The sequence below is a fragment of the Galeopterus variegatus genome, unplaced genomic scaffold (assembly GCF_000696425.1).
Source record: "Galeopterus variegatus unplaced genomic scaffold, G_variegatus-3.0.2 Scaffold466, whole genome shotgun sequence".
Classification (NCBI taxonomy): domain Eukaryota; kingdom Metazoa; phylum Chordata; class Mammalia; order Dermoptera; family Cynocephalidae; genus Galeopterus; species Galeopterus variegatus.
In genome coordinates, this window is record NW_007726577.1 from 259,556 (window position 1) to 276,999 (window position 17,444).

General features: G+C 50.8%; 1 protein-coding gene across 1 annotated transcript; it reads right to left on the reverse strand.

Moving 5' to 3' along the window:
* Nucleotides 1-1,798: 1,798 nt before the first annotated feature.
* ZNF500 (zinc finger protein 500) lies at nucleotides 1,799-15,388 on the reverse strand. The gene is given in 6 exon segments (XM_008569111.1): nucleotides 1,799-2,106; nucleotides 2,109-2,453; nucleotides 11,326-11,434; nucleotides 12,827-12,891; nucleotides 13,094-13,280; nucleotides 14,951-15,388. Coding segments are annotated over 6 exon segments (1,428 nt in total). The 5' UTR covers nucleotides 15,365-15,388.
* Between the last annotated feature and the right edge of the window lie 2,056 nt (nucleotides 15,389-17,444).

Here is a 17,444-nt window from a genome sequence, read left to right on the forward strand (position 1 = left end):
GCTAGGCTCTTGCTCTCTCATGGGAGGGTGGCCTGGCCACAGCTGGCTGGGTACCCCATGCCCATGGGAGCTCCCAAAGCTTGTCTAGAGGCTAAGAACCATCCTGGTGTTGGGCGGCCCCATCCTGTGCAGGGTACACAGGACAGAGCACACGGGCCAGGAGAAGGGCGACATTTATTAAGGGAACCAAGAAAGAGCAGCTCACTACCTTGAAACCTGGGCTATGTTGAAAGGTGAAAATATTACAGCCACCGGGTGACGAATGGGGAAGCACAGGCTGGTATGAAGGCCAGGGCCAACTGCCCAGATGGAATGTTCCAGAACCCAATGGTTATGGCAGCTGTCCCATGACTTCCCTGATGACTAAACCCATCAAGGACTCTATTATACCACTCCTCTCAGCCATCCACCAGATGTGGGTGTGGACAGACCAAAGGATCATATGCCCCACAGGCCAGATAGAAGTTCGAAGGTAGAAACTTCTTACCTCAGAAAGACCAGGTGGGACAACCAAGGCAGTCCAAGTCATCGAAAATGACCACGGGACCCCACCCTGGGGAGAGGTGTCAGACCCAGTCAATCCCTGGGGGTGAGAGGTCAGGAAGATGGGCTCTCAGAGAAGCATTCCCACCCCAGGCGTCACCCATCCTGCAGAGCAGCGGAGGATCTATGAAGGTGACCCCAAACTCACCCCAACTTCCCCCAACTCTGCTGTTATACTGGGAAAGCCCCCACATTTGAAAGGCTACATTTGGAAAGTTTGGCGAGGATGGAGGGGAGGCTGGAGACCAGGCCCAGGGCAGGCAGGTACATAACACCGTGCACAGCAGGGGCCGTCACGGCCTCCTCCGTGGCCGGCTGAAGACAGTCCCCCAAAGTCATGTCCACTTGGAACCTTAGAATGTGATCTTATTTGAAAATAGAATCTTTGCATACATAATTAGTTAAGATGACATCAAAGTGGATTTGAGAGGCCCTAGATCCAACGACTGGTGTCCTCATGAAAAGGGGAGAGGACACACAGAAACAGGCACTCAAGTAACAGACATGTGGGGGAGAGGGTCACGTGACGATGGACACAAAGACGGGAGTGGCAAGGCTACAAGCCGAGGAGCACCAAGGAACACCAGCAGCCACCAGAAGCTGGATGAGCCAGGGGATGGAGTGTCCACCGGCCCTTCAGAAGGAAGCAGCTCTGGGCCGGCCCGGTGGTGCACTGCTGCAGTGCGCCGCTTGGGAGCGCGGTGGCGCTCCCGCCGAGGGTTCGGATCCCACATACAGACCGGTTCCCGCTCACTGGCTGAGCGAGGTGTGGGCGCAGCACCGAGGGTTGCGATCCCGTTGCCGGTCCCGGTCCGGTACGGGCGCGACACTGAGGGTTGCGATCCGTTGCCGGACACGAAAAAAGACAAAAAGGAAAGGAAAAAAAAAAAAAAAAGAAGGAAGCAGCTCTGTTGACACATTGACTCTGGACTTCCGGCCTCCCGAACTGTGAGAGCACGCCTCCACTGTGGAAGCCCCTTGTGGCACTTGTTCCAGCCTCCTGGGGACATGTGCACAGCCCCCTGTACGCGCTCCTGTGGCTCTAGAGCTCAGTGCCCAGCTTCTGCCCTTGGCCTGGGCATCCAAAACGCTGCATGGCTGCGTCCTCATGCTGGGCCCGCAGGAAGCAGTTGGCCTGATGTTGCTTTCAGATCAGGGTTGTGGTTCTGGGACAGAGGCGACTCTGCAGCTTTGTGAATTTTGTGGCTGGGAACTTCTAAGAAGGTCTGAGAAAGGACGAGTTTGGGCGTGGAGGTCAGGCTTTGGCACCAGGGGCCCCCTGCAGCCTCTGGGGTGCTGCCAGCTGGTGCCTGGGGGGCACACTGTCCCCAGTGTGGGTCCACTGGTACTTGTGTAGGTCGATGCCGTGGCAGAAGCCCCTGCCACAGGCTGGGCAGGCATAGGGCTTCTCACCCGTGTGCGTCCTGCGGTGGGCACTGAAATGGGAGCTGTTGTTGAAGCTCTTGCCGCACTGGGCGCACAAGTAGGGCTGCACCCCGGTGTGCATCCTGTGGTGGATGACCAGGCTGGAGCTCTGGCTGAAGTGCTTGTCACACTCGGGGATGGGTAGGGCTTCTTGCCTGTGTGCACCTGCTGGTGCATGCTGACGTTGGAGTGGTCACTGAAGCCCTTCCCACACACCAGGCACTTTTATGGCCGCTCCCCGGTGTGCGTGCACTGGTGCTTGGTCAAGTGGGACATTTTGCTAAAGCCTTTGCCACATTCAGGGCACATGTATGGCTTGTTGACCCCATGGGGCCCTGCTCTGTCCAGTGGGGAGCAGCCATGTGGCTGCTCAGGCCTGGGGTGGCTGGACTCCCAACACTGCCCCAACAGCACCTTGCGCCACTCCGTTCTCCTTGGTGTGTCCTCCAAGGTGTCGCTGTCACCCTCCAGTTGGGTCCTATGCCCTGAGACAGAGAAAGCACAGTCCCTGAGGCACTCACGGGGAGAGGGGAAGGGAACCACTTATGAAAAGAGGGAGACACATGCTAGGTAGGACTCTCCAAATTCTCCTTCCAAACATCTAGCAGGGAAGTGTTAGAACCCTCACTGGAGATTCTAATACCACGTGCCAGACACTGTTCCAAATGAACAGAAACTTACTTCATCCTCCAACACCCATAAGAGCCAGTGCTATTACCAGGCCCATCTTGCAGGTGAGGAAACTGAGGCACAGGAAGGTTAAGGAACTTACCCAGAGTCAGAGGGCTGGTAAGTTACAGAGCCCAGGAGTCTGTGCCAGTGTGCCATAACTTCTAGGCCAGGGGTTGTCACCTGGAGGCAATGTTGGGAGACATTTTGTCATGATTGGAGAGAGGGATTTGCTGTGGATTGAACGTCCCCCCCAAACTCACTGAAGCTTAAATTGTGTCCCAAGTTCCAGGTATTGGAAACTTGGCCCCCACTGTGACAGTGTTGAAAGGGTGGGAAATCCTATTATGGTAATTGAAAGGTGGGGCCTTGAAGAGGTGATTAGAGTGTAGGACCATGCCACTGTGAATGGATTAATAATGGTGGCCAGGGGCGTGGTTCTGAGGGCTTTACAAGGAGAGCACATGAGAATCTCTGCTCTGCCACTTTCTGCCATGTGAGACCCCTGCATTGCTGTAAATCTACCACCAAAGGAGATCCTCACCAGATGTGTTCTCTGGACTTTGGATTTCCCAGCCTCTGAAACTGTAAGCAATTAATTTCATTTTATTTATAAAATATCCAGTTCCGTGTGTTTTGTTATAAGCAACAGAAACAGATTAATACAGGGTTTGTAACTGGCCTCTACCCTGTAGATGCTGGAAACCATTCCACATTGCACAGGACGCCCCATCACAGAAAGTGATGTAGGCCCCGATATCAACAGGGCTGAGGTGCAGAAACCCTGCTCTAGGCTGTTCTGATTGGAGCAGGACCAGGAGGCATGAGGTCCCAGCTATTGGGCCACCCCCTTGCACACTTTGGGGAAGCCCCTGCGGCCCCTTTACAGATCCAAGTTCAAGAGCCACTGCTGTTGTGCCACAAGCACAAGGCGAGAGGATCCTGCACTGATCCAGATTCTGCCTCTTCCAAGCTGTGTGACTTTGGGCAAATGACTCAACTTCTCTGTTTCCTCACCTGCAGCACGAGAGTAATCCCACCTAGGGACCTTGTGGCACAAAGCATGCTGGGGTGCCTGGATGATGGGGCCGGGGAGCAGACATCATGAAAGCAGCCCCCATGAGAAGCTTTATGCACACAGCTGTGGATGATATTGACATTAATGAGATAGAAATAAAACACATGTATTTCACAGGGCCAAAGCCTATAGCATAGAAGGACCAAAGTCCTTAGTTTAGCCTGTAGTGTAGAAGGACCAAAGTTCTTAGTTTAAGACAAAGCCTGTAGCTTAGAAGGACCAAAGTCTTGTAATTTAGGAGGCCAGAGCCTCTCTAGCTTAGGCGACCAAAGCCCAACCCTTTAGGAAAACACACAGAGATGCTAAGATTAGGAAAGACCAGAAAACTCTCACAGGACTAAAGCCTTTGATGTAGTAGATAAGAGAATTGAAACACAGTGAAAAGTGATTGCTCTGGGGACAGTTGCCCTTGTTGCAGCTAAACCTAAATGAAGGGAAAGTATGTGAGCTAAAATCTTCAAGGCTATTCTGCTAGTTAGTGCTTGGGGGACGTTCCACATCTCGCCCTAAGCTGTTCTTTGAGTTTCTTGGGGAACTAAGCACTATGGTGATTATCTCATTGTTTCTTTTTGTACATCACACAGCTTAGTTTTATGACTCCTGATGGTAAATTGCTTGAACTATTTTAAGTTACACCTGCTTTAGTGAAGATTGTCATGTAGCCAGTTTGTTTATGTTTTCACTAGAATTGATTAACCACCTGTGTTTCTTCTGTAAAAACTGAAGCAAAATCTGACTCAGGGCTGTGCCTGGGCTCTCCTCTCTTGAAAGAGTTCTCCCTTGGTGCAGTCCCTTCAGGCTTTTCACTGCTCTGAATACATAGGCTCTGAGTAATCTTTTGTGTTTCTGTCCCTATGCGAGAGGTGACACACAGCAGGCACTCGCTGATCCAACACGGGAGGGGCAGAACATTCCATTGCCCTTGGCAATGTCCACTTCAAGGCACCATCCACCGCCAGACTACTGGGGCAGGCCCCTCTGGCCCTCCCCTCCTCTCTCCAAACCTGCACCTCCAGAAAGCCAAACATGGGTCTGGTGCTTACTGAGTCTCAATTTTCACATTTATAAAACTGAGATGAGGCTGGAGGATGAGGCCAACCACCTCACTGGTCTGTTGTAAGAATTTTTTAAAAAGGAACTGAGTCTAGGAGCTCCTCAAAAACATGATGCAGCAATTCCACTCCTAGATATCTACCCAAGAGAATTGAAAACACATACTAAAACAAAAACTTGTACACAAATGTTCACTGCAGCATTATTCACAGAAGCCCAAAAGTGGAAACAACCCAAATGTCCATCAATAGACAAAGGGATAAACAAAATGTGCTCTATCCATGCAATGGAATATTACTCAGACATAAAAGGGAATAAAGCGCTGACACATGCTACAACATGCATGAACCTTAAAGGCATTATGCTGAGTGAAGAACACAGAAGGTCACATAATTATATGATTCCATTTCTATGAAATGTCCACAACAGGCAACTCCATATAGACAGAAAGCAGATGAGTGGTTGCCAGGGGCTGGAAGAAAGGTGACTAGGGCGTGGCTACCATCAGGTCCTGGTGTCCTTTCAGGGGGATGAAAAATGCTTTTGAACTAGACAGAGATGATGGTTGTACAGACTGTGAATGTACTAGATGCCACTGAACCGTTCACTGAAAAAGTCACTCATTCTATGTTATGTGAGTTTCACCTTATATGTAAAAAAAATTTTTTTTTTTTTTTGTCCTTTTTGAGACTGGCCACACTGCACTCAGCCAGTGAGTGCAATGGCGGCCATCCCTATATAGGATCTGAACCCGCGGCGGGAGCGCTACCGCGCTCCCAGCGCCGCACTCTCCCAAGTGCACCACAGGCTTGGCCCTATATAAAAATTTTTTTTTTTTTCCTTTTTGTCTTTTTTCGTGTCCAGCAACGGATCGCAACCCTCAGTGTCGCGCCCGTACCGGACCGGGACCGGCAATGGGATCGCAACCCTCGGTGTTGCTCCCACACCTCGCTCAGCCAGTGAGCGGGAACCGGTCTGCATGTGGGATCCGAACCCTCAGCAGGAGCGCCACCGCACTCCCAAGCGGCGCACTGTAGCAGTGCTCCATCGGGCCGGCCCCCTATATAAAAATTTTTTTTTTTTTCCTTTTTGTCTTTTTTCGTGTCCAGCAACGGATCGCAACCCTCAGTGTCGCGCCCGTACCGGACCGGGACCGGCAATGGGATCGCAACCCTCGGTGTTGCTCCCACACCTCGCTCAGCCAGTGAGCGGGAACCGGTCTGCATGTGGGATCCGAACCCTCAGCAGGAGCGCCACCGCACTCCCAAGCGGCGCACTGTAGCAGTGCTCCATCGGGCCGGCCCCCTATATAAAAATTTTTAAAAAGCTTTTGAGCCAGGAATCCTGATTTTTTTTTTAAAGCAAGTGCAAATAAATCTTTTATTGCCCCCTCCCCCACAAAAAAGGACTGGATGTAAACCAACAGGGACTGGCACCTTGTAAGCAAAATCCAACAACTCAACTATGACCCTGGGAGGGAGGTCATGTCTGGGCTCAGGGAAATGGCAGAGCTGGGCAGAATCGCATTCTTCCCTCCTTCCTCCTGAGAACTCCATGTGGACCTGAGGAAGCCAGGAGGGCTGGCCAATTCTTTCCCTGTCACCTCCTGCAGACCCTCTGTGCCAGGGCATGAACTCGGCTGTGTGTAAGATGCTCTCAGGAACCTCCAGATCAGGGTTCTCAGTCGTGGTACGAATGACATCCACAGGGCCAACACTGGGCTGGGTCTCCGTGATGGGGCACCCTGTGCACTGCAGGATGTTCAGCAGCATTCCTGGCCTCCACCCACTGTATGTCAGTGATGACTCCCCTGCCCCCAGTCATGACAACCGAAAATGTCTCCACTCATGGGCAAATGTCCTCTGGGGGCAAGATGGATCACAGTGGAGAACCACTGGTCTAGATGCCTGTCATCAGAGCTTGCAGATGACCAACCCAAACTTTATAGAACACCATCTAAAATCTAACTCTTCACGGACAGCAAAAGAAAACAGATAAACTGGACTACATCAAAATTAAAAACTTTTGTGCATCAAAGGACACTATCAATGAAAAGACAACCCACAGAACGGTAGGAAATATTTGCAAATCATAGGTCTGATAAGGGATTAGTATCCAGAACACATAAAGAACTCCTACAACTCAACAACAAAAGAACAACCAACCCAATTCAAAAATGGGCAAAGGACTTGAATAGACATTTCTCTAGAGAAGATATACAAACGGCCAATAAGCACATGAAAAGATGTTCAGCATCACTTGTCATTAGGGAAAGTCACAGTGAGTTACCCCTTCACACCCAGTAGGATGACTATTATCAAAAAACAAAAAATAATGTTTAGGTGATAGATATGCTAACTAGCCTGATTTAATCATTATACAATATACACATGTATTAAAACAATAAACTGTACCCCATAAACATGCACAATGAAAAAACAAAGAATTTTTTTTTTTATTAAACAAACTGTGTTGGTGAGGATGTGGAGAAATTGGAACCCGTGTGCATTGCTGGTAGATATTTAAAATGCACAGATGCTGTGGAAAACAGGACTGCAGTTCCTCAGAAAATTAACAATGAATGACCATATAATCCTGCAATCCTATTTCTGGATATATACCAAAAAGAAATAAAAGCAGGATGTCCAAGAGATATCTGCATACCCACATTCACAGCAGCACTACTCACAATAGTTAAAAGGTGGAAGCAACCCAAGTGTCCATCAACAGATGAGTGGATAAACAAAATGTGGTGTACGCATACAATCAAATATTATTCGCCTTAAAAAGGAAGGAAATTCAGACTCATGCTACATGGACGAGCCTGCAGGATGTTATGCTAAGTGAAATAATCCAGGCACAAAAGGACAAATATTTATGATTCCTCTTCTATGCGGTACCTAGAGGAGGCAAATTCATACAGACACAAAGACGAGGGTAGTCTACAGGGCCTGCGGGAGGAGGGATGGAGAGTTAGTGTTTAACGGGGACAGGGGACAGAGTTTCAGTTTTGGGAAGATGAAAAAGTTCTGGAGACAGATGGTGGTGATGGTTGCACAACAGTGTGAATGTACTTTATGACACTGAATTGTATACTTACAAATGGCAAATTGTATGTATTTTATGACCATAAAAACTTTTTAAAAGAAGGACTGGCCTGTTAGCTCAGTTGGTTACAGCACAGTATTATAACACCGAGGTCAAGGGTTTGGATCCCTGTACTAGCCAACTGCCAAAACATAAACAAAACTAAACAAAATTTTTAAAAAATGATGCTACTGGGGGCCAGCCCCGTGGCGCACTTGGGAGAGTGCAGCGCTTGGGAGCGCAGCGGTGCTTCCGCCGCGGGTTCGGATCCTATATAGGGATGGCTGGTGCGCTCACTGGCTGAGCGCAGTGCGGCCGGTCTCAAAAAGGACAAAAAAAAAAAAAAATGATGCTACTAAATAATTTTAAGGGCCGGCCTGTAGCTCACTTGGGAGAGTGTGGTGCTGATAACACCAAGGCCACAGGTTTGGATCCCTATATAGGCATGGCCAGTTAACTCACTTGGGAGAGCGTGGTGTTGACAACACCAAGTCAAGGGTTAAGATCACCGTACTGGTCATGTTTTAATAAATAATAATAATGAATAAAAAATAAAAAGTTTTAATAGTAAAAAAAAAAAAAAGACAACTCTTAATAAGAAACAAAACCAGCTTGCTCCCTGAATGGGACCTGACATTCCCTCCATCTGACAGAGCCGGGGTGTGGGTGGGGAAGAAGAGGGCAGCTCCTGCCACCGTGTAAAGCATTTAACTTCTTCCTGCTGGCCCTGGAGGAGCTCACACAGTGCCCTGCACTCAGGAGGTGCATACTCAGTGCTGCCAATGCAGGGCTTCAGCATCTCTCCTGGGAGCTGTTCTGATGGGCTGTGCCCAGCCCAGGCTGCCCGCGCACCCTAACCCTTCTGGCTTCACCTTGCCTGCATGCCGTTACCTCGTCCCAGCCTGCTGTTGTGACGAGGGATTCCTTCCTGAGCCCCAGACCTTTCCTAGGGTCATCTCTCTCCCCTGCCTTTCCTTTGGGCCAGGGACTGGGCAAACCACAAGCCACGCTCCATTTTTAAAATGAAGTTTTAACGCAACATAGCCACGCCCATTTGTTTCCCTACTGTTCATGGATGCTTCTGCACTAGAACGTGGACCTGAGTACAGTCGTCCCTCAGTATCTGTGGAGGATGGTTCCAGGATCCCATGGACACTAAAATCCATGGATGTTCAAGTCCCTTGTATAAAACTATGTATTTGCAAATAATCTACACACATCCTCCTGTATACTTTATTTATTTATTTTAAAAAGATGACCAGTAAAGGGATCTTAACCCTTGGCTTGGTGTTGTCAACACCACGCTCAGCCAGTAAGCTAACCGGTCATCCCTATACAGGATCTGAACCTATTGCCTTGGTGTTATCAGCACCACACTCTCCTGAGTGAGCCATGGGTCAGCCCTCTCCTGTATACTTTAAATCGTCTTTAGATTACTTATAATACCTAATACAAGTATAAATGCTACGTAAATAGTTGTTATACTATACATTTTATGTTTTTTTTTTTGTCCTTTTTGAGACCGGCCGCACCGCGCTAAGCCAGTGAGCGCCCCGGCCGTCCCTATATAGGATCTGAACCCACGGCGGGAGCGCTACCCGCGCTCCCAGCGCCACACTCTCCCGAGTGCGCCACGGGCTCGGCCCTTTTTTATGTATTTTTTTAAACTGCTGTATTGTTATGTTTTTCTTTCCCCAAATATTTTCAACCCTCTGATACAGAGGGATGGCAGTAGTTGCAACAGAGATCATATGGCCCATGAAACCTGAGACATCTACTATCTGGTCATTTACAGAAAAAGTCTGCAGACCTTTGCTCTAAGCCCTTGAACTTGAACTTCAAACACAATTGCCAAGGTCTCAACTCCCAGAAGAGGGGAGAATCTTAACTGGGATTTGTCTCCTTCTTGCGGATCTCCTCACCTGAGTGGGCCCTGCAGGCACTACCCTTGGCTGGGTCCCCTGAGACTTCCCCTGCCCCAGCTGGGCAGTCACTTGCGGGGCCTGGGAGTGGGGAGTTCTGCTCATGGGGCAAGAACAGGGAGGACCTGAGCATGGGGCTGGGTCAGAACTCGTGGAGTTGGGTCAGAACTCGTGGGACCGTAACACCCCTTCCCTAACAGAGCAAAGCGGGTCAGAAGAATCCACGGAAAATGTGGAAGCTCAGAAAGAAGTGTGAGGAGCTTTCTGCTAGTGTGCATCCTCGGTTTCTCCCCAGGGAGAGGAAGTGAGAAAATGGCCCAAAGCCCTCACTGGCTTTGGGAGAGACGCCGTGGAAAGGTCTGGAGTTTCCACAAGACAATAGAGATGAAGTGGTAAGGGCCGAACCCGTGGCTCACTTGGGAGAGTGCAGCACTGGGAGCGCAACGGCGCTGGGAGCACTGAGGCCGCAGGTTCAGATCCTATATAGGGATGGCCAGTGCACTCACTGGCTGAGCGCGGTGAGGGCAACACCAAGCCAAGGGTTACGATCCCCTTACTGGTCACAAAAAAAATTTTTTTTAATTAAAAAATTTTTTTTAAAAAAGAGATGAAGTGGTAACCGAGAGTCACAATGAATGCATGGGGAGACAGACACAAAGAGCAGAGGACAGCAGTCCAGCGACCATGTCTGCAGCAGAAATGTGTTCATTTTCATCCATGCAACAGACAGGAAAAAACAAGAACATAAAGGAAAGTGGTGTGGCTGCTTTGTATAAGTCAATTTGGCCAGGCTGCGGTGCCCGCTGTTTGGTCAAACACCAATCTCAATGCTGCTTAGAAGGTATTTTGTAGAGATGACTGACACCTACAATCAGCTGATTGTAGGTAAAGCAGATCATCCTCCATTGTGTGTGGGGGGCCTCATCCAATCAGTTCAAGGCCTTAAAAGTGAAAATTGAGGTTTCCCAGAGAACGACTTCTGCCTCAATACTGTAATACAGAAATCCTAAGTTTCTAGCCAGCCAGACTCATCAGTTTCTACAATCATGTGAGCCAATTCCTGAAAATAAATCTGTATCTCCTACTGGTTCTGTTTATCTGAAGAACCCTCGCTGATAAGTAAATCAAGAAGCTGCTTTTTATTTTTTGGCAGTGGGCAGTATTGGGACCAGAATCCTTGACCTTGGTGTTGTAACTCCACGCTCTAACCAACTGGGCCCACTGGCCAGCCCCAGATTCCTTTAGCAAAGGTTTTGGTGGTGGCAGAGTGGCAGGAAGAGATGGAGGGGAAGAGAAAATACTGAAGGGCTGGTGTTGGGGTGGTGAGCTTGGGTGGGTGGTCAGGAGAGGCCTCTAGACAGCACAGGGGGACAGCCAGGCCTTGCTGGAAGCAGCTCTGTGCATGGGGGCCAAGGGCAGAACTGAAGCTGAAGCCAAGCTGGGCGAACGGGGATCGCCCCAAGTGACTGAACCAACCCCGGGGCGTGGGGCCGGGAGGTCCTATTTTTATAATGCTTGTCCCAAAGGACAAGGTCCCCTGCTCGTTACCTTCATTCTCTGGCAGCACGTCCCAACCGCGGTCCTGCTGAGCTGGGTCCTGGCATCCCCACTCTTCCCTGGACAGGTACACAGCCACGTCCTCCAAGGTCACTGGCACCTGCTGGAATGCATGCCACTCAGTGCCGGCTCCGAACGAGCCACCCTCATCACCCTGACTAGGGCCACTGGCCCAGGATACTGCCCCCTCACTACTCCGTTGGGCAGGGCTTTGTCTGGTGGGTCACCCCACCCCTCTCTACTCTTGTCACGATGGCAGGTCCCCTTCCTGTGTCCCCTCGCTTGGCCACTCTGAATGCTGCCATCCACCCCTGTTCCTGAGCCTTGGCAGACATGGCTGGATCTTGCTCTTTGGGACAACGCTGTTGCTATTGTGCTCTGTTCCTTGGCTGCAGGGCTGGAAGACCACGGTGGAAGCGACAGATGGGCTGTGTGGAGCAGCTGCGATCACTGTGTGCTTGGTCACTGGGGCCCACACTCCGCAGAGAGAAGATTTAGCGCCCCTGCCTCTGCTCCAGCCAGCTCAGGGACCCAAACAGGGCAATGTGGGGAGGTCAGGATGCCTCTAGGCCAGTGGCTTCCAAATCTAGCACCAGCCTGACCTGGGGAGTAGTTAAAAACAAGCCAACAAAGTCTAGAAAGGGCACATCCATAGAGACCGGAAGTAGATTAGTGGTTGCCTAGAACTGGGGGGACAGGGGAGGAATGGGGAGGGACTGCTAATGGGTCCAGGGTGTTCTGGGGGGATGCTAAAAATGTCCTAAAATTGATTGGGGTGATGGTTGTACAACTCTGTAAATCAACAAAAAACTGTATGCTTTAAATGGATGAATTGTATGGTATGTGAATTACCAGGGTACTTAAAGGAGTTCATCGAAATCAATAAATTAAAATTTAAGAAAAGCTCACAGAGGGCCGGCCCGTGGCTCACTCAGGAGAGTGCGGTGCTGATAACACCAAGACCACGGGTTCGGATCCTATATAGAGATGGCTGGTTAGCTCACTGGCTGAGCGTGGTGCTGACAACACCAAGCCACGGGTTAAGATCCCCTTACAGGTCATCTTTTTTTTTAAAAAAAAGCTCACAGAACGATTCATATTATCTTCCCATTCTATTTTTCCATGAACTTTCTGAAGTATCCTCATATATCCCAATAGAGCTGTTATTTAGAAAACAAACAAGCAAGCAAAGGAGATTCCCATTCCAGACCAGGGGGTGTGGGAGGAACCTGTATTTTACCCAGACCTGAAGAGATTCCAGCACGCTGCCTCACTGTCGGACCCCAGAATCTTCCGGGTCTGCCTAATACTCAGGTGGCATCTGGAGAGAAGGCAGGACTTCCCAGGAGGCCAGGACAGAGCAGGGAAACTCCAGAGGGGAGCTCCTCTAACATCCAAAGCCCTGGCCACGGGGGGAGTGGTGTCCCCTTAACAAGAGAGTGACACACAGGGCCAGACAGGAGGATGCTACAGACCAGGAATGCCTGCTTACCTAGGGCCAAGCTGAAAAGAAGGAAGAAGATGCTACCATCTTCTGACCCTGGGAGGCTGGTGGGCCTGAGAAGGAGCAGACAGTCACAGGGGGAGCCCACACTGCTCACCCCAGCACCCCTGACCCCCCAGGCACACATGGACGGCAGCAAAGGCCCGGATGGTCCCAGCTGCTCCCCACTCCAGTTCAGCTCGTCAGAGCCTGTGCACCCACATTCCAGCAGGCCCCCTCCTGCGACACTTCTCTTTCCTGCAGCAGGACTGCTACTCACCCTCTTTGGCCAGAGCAGGGGGCCACTTTTTAGTCTGTGGTGAGCCTGGGCTGGGGGTAGCTGACTGGAGCATCGAGCCCCTTCCTCTAGGGAGAGTTTCTCTGGCTGAGCTTCCGCCTGGTGTTCCAAGGACTGTCTCCCTGTCCCAAGGGACACCACGTCGTCAGAGAGCACCTCTGAGCCCTGGACACAGAGATCTGCCCATCAGCTCCCAGAAGGCACAAGGAAAACCCCAACAGGGTCCCCAACCCCTTTGTCTGCAGATTCGTTCCCTCTGCCTGACTGTGTGCACAGTCGTCCCTCCAGCCAGCTCCTGGGAGACATCAGGCTTCCCTCCTGGACAAGAGGAGGCCTGCTCTACTCCACGTTTCTCCCTGTCATACTACATCAGTGTGACTTGTCACATTTTACCCTCTGTTCCTTGATGCTCCCAACAGACCCTGGGCCAGAAGTGCCCTGAATCAGCCGTGGTTTCATTTCAGTTTGCTAGATTTTTCAAATCATCTACAGATGTTCTGGGATGATCTATTTCCTGATTCCAGGAAAGATGACTTAGATGAAATTGGGTCTCAGAACTGAGCTCTGGGGGTTCTAACCAGGGCACCCCCAGCCTCTGGTCTTTTTTCCCAGTGTCCTTCCTTCTTTTGGGGTCTCTTCAACTCCCAAAGCCCTGCCTTGGAAAGTGTCTGGCCTATGCTGGGACAGTGTTCATGAGCCAATCCACACTTGAGACAAGAGACATCCCCAGGGAACTGCAACTAGTCCTGGGGACCCCGTCTCAGGCTCCCTCTTGTCCAACATTCCACACTTCTAAGAGGAGACAGTCCCTGGCCAGAGAGGCATGGCCCCCTCTGCTCAGTGATGGCATGCACAGTGAAAGAGGAAAGCCATGCCAGGAACCCCAACACTGAGGCCAGAAGGGCTGGGAAAGAAGCCTGAGTCCTTGGCCACCAAGATGCAGGATTTTCTTCCTGCAGTGAACTCCCATTGTGGCCAAGTTTGGGGGGTTGTCCATTCTGCTGAATGCAAAAGAGCAGCAGTGAGTGGCCAATGGCATTGCCACAGGGAGAAAAATGACCTGCCAGCATTGGCCAAGTGCCTTGTCTGGGCATGGCACTGAAAAAAAGAGTAGGAACAACAGATGGAAGGACTTTTTTAATCTCAAGGAGTTTAGTGACTAATACTAGAGCAGGAGAAATTTGTAAGAAACTTCCCACTCTTCTCCAAATGTAGCTGGAAGGAGCTGGAGTGTGTTGTCCATAGAATATCTACTCTAGACAGCGATGTTGTCTATAGAATGTCCCCTGATGATGGGTGTGTCCTGTATCTGTGATGTCCAGGACAGCTGCCACTAGCCACATATGAAGAACTAGCCCTTCAAAGGTGGCCAGTGCAACTGAGGAACTATGTTTAAAAATTGATTTAGTTATAATTTTAAAAATTACATGTGGCTGGTAGCTACTGTTTTGGATGGCACAGCTCTAGAAAAATTGGGGAACCTCTGGGGATTCTAACCACGGTGCCCCCTGCCCCTGGTCTTTCTTCCCAGTGTCCTTCCCTCTTTTGGGGAGTCTTATACTCCCAAAGCCTGGACTTGGAAGGTGTCTGGCCTATGCTCGGACAGTGCTAATGAGACAATCCACACTAGTTTATAAAGGGATAGTGGTGCTGTATGTAGTTAAAGGCTGGACAACCACTGGCCAAGGTTGAAAAACATTTTGCATCTGCCTTCTTCAATTCACCGTATCTAGGTAGCCCCTGGTCCTCCCAATAACCAAGGGTTCTCCAGCTGCAGACCTCAGCAACGGGGGCCCCTTTTCCTCACCTCAGGGTCAAAATGCCCCCCACCTCACCCACTGCCTCTGTTTCCTGGGGTCCCGCTGCAGCCCTTCCACGAGGACCACGGCCTCCTCACCACTCTCCGGGTGCTGCTCGTGCACCCAGCCCTGGATCTCCCCCAGCAGCACTGTCAGGAACTGCTCCAGCACCAGCAGTTCCAAGATCTGCTCCTTGGTGCGCAGCTCCGGCTGCAGCCAGCGGCAGCAGAGCTCCCAGAGGCAGCTCAGGGCCTCCTGGGGTCCAGCGACCTCCTAGCAGCAGAAGAGCCAGAAGAGCTGGTGGAAGGTCTCGGGGCTGGGGTATTCCATCTCCAGGAAGGGCTCCTCTTCCCAGCAGAAGTCCTCCTCGACCTTCACGATCAGGTATTCGTCCTGCTCCCGATCTTGCTCCAGCGGTGGTGGAGATTGCAGGCCAGGGGCAGTTGCCATTGTTCCCAATCGGCCTTGCTCCTGCTCAGGACTTGGGGTCAAATCTGTCTGGCCAGACACTGGAAAGGGTGTTTTTCAGGAATCTGGAGAGAAGATAAAATCATCTGTAGTGCAGTACTGGAGCCAGATAAGTCATCTGCACCCCTGGTTCCAGGGCCAACTTACTTTCATTTGCAACAGGAAAAGGGTTGAAACAGATAAACCCTGTCTTTACTAATAACCCCTGCTGATTCCCAGACATGTTACTTAACGTCTCTAGGCTTGTTTCCTCTTTGGGGGGGGGGGGAATGATAATATGACCTACACACAGGCTGAGAAAGACCTGAAAGGGATGTTTGGAAAGGGTTTATCTAGCACACTGCCTGGTACGTGGTCAGAGCTTGAGAAATGTGAGTTTTCCACTATTACAGTCGGCCCCTTTGGAAATGTAGTGAAAACCGGGGCCCCTTCGTCCCAGGAAGACAGATTGTGTCGCAACTGATTCCCGATGTCCGGGCTCGGTGAGCCCTGAAGCCCCTCCACGGGCCCCATCGAGTATCCCAGAGTGGATGGTCAATACAGCCCCTCCAATTCCAGGGTCCTGGGAGGCTTGGGACTCCCCTCAGGTGGGGAGTGAGCGGTGGCCGAGGACGAAGCACAGACCCAGGATCCGGCGCGGGCCGCGGGATGGGAAGCTTGAACCGGGACCCACGCCCCCGCGCCCCCATTCACCGGCAGCGCTGCTCGGGCGTGGCCGGAGCAGGAGGCCGGACGGGCGCGGGACCGCTGCGGCGGGGGACTCGGCGTGCCGGCCAGCTCGGGACACCGGTCGGTGGGGCGAAGAACTCCCAACTCAAGCGCAGAAACGAGGCCGGTGAGCGTAATAACTTCGTATAGCATACATTATACGAAGTTATACGAGTCATCCCTATACAGGATCTGAACCTATTGCCTAGAAACGAGGCCGGTGAGTGGGCTCGCGGGAGGCATTGTGGGTAGCGCAGTCCTCGCGCCATTGGCTGGAGGCCGTGGGAACGACGCCATGTGGGCGGGCCCACAGGAGGCATTGTGGGTAACGTAGTCCTTCCTGCCCCACCGCCCCTTCTGTGAGCATGCGCGAGAGCTCGGAGGCGCCCCAGCCTCTGGACCACATTCCCCACCTCCTTTCCACACCAGTCCTCCCCTGGCCTGAGAAAGTCCGGTGGAGAGGATCTTGGAAATTTACTTTTTAAAAAAATTTACAGGGCCGGCCCGTGGCTCACTCGGGAGAGTGCGGTGCTGATAACACCAAGGCCCCGGGTTCTGTCATGGAAGTTTTCCGTTAGGGAAACACACACACACGTACCAGGTGGCACGTGGGATCACCTTTTATAAATGCTAAAGAAGAGATGCAGAAGCCTGTAAGTACCTGGGAAATACTCCAGCCCAGAAATAAAAACTTAGGGGCCGGCCTGTGGCTCACTCGGTAGAGTGCGGTGCTGATAACACCAAGGCCATGGGTTCGGATCCCATATAGGGATGGCCGGTTCGCTCACTGGGTGAGCGTGGTGCTGACAACACCAAGTCAAGGGTTAAGATCCCCTTACCGGTCATCTTTTTAAAAAAATAAAAAATAAATAAATACATAAAAAATAAAAATAAAAATAAAAAAATTTACATAGTACTTTGGACGTGCCAGACACTGTTCTAAGCGCTTTGCAGTTATTAACTCGGTTCGTCTTTGAAACAACTCTAAGTGGCAGGTACTGTTGTTCCTATTTTATAAAAACCGGAACACAAAGAGGTTCAGCCACCTGCCCAAGGTCACATGCACCAGTAAGTGGTAGAGCTGGAGTGAAGCTGGAACCCGGGTGGCTGTTCTAGTCCAACCCCTTAATTTTAGAGACTAGAAATGAAAAACCCAGGAAGTTACTCGTTTGGGCCATTTTGGTTATCAATTGCTTGTTTTTTATTTGTTAATTTAATCAACACATTTTTATTGGGCTCCACTTTGTGCTAAGCAGTCATGCTTTTGCTATAGGCGCCTCAGCCATGAACCTAGCATGGGTGAGGAAAAGATAATACTTTTCTCCTGTGGGCTCACACATGTTAGCAAGTGTTA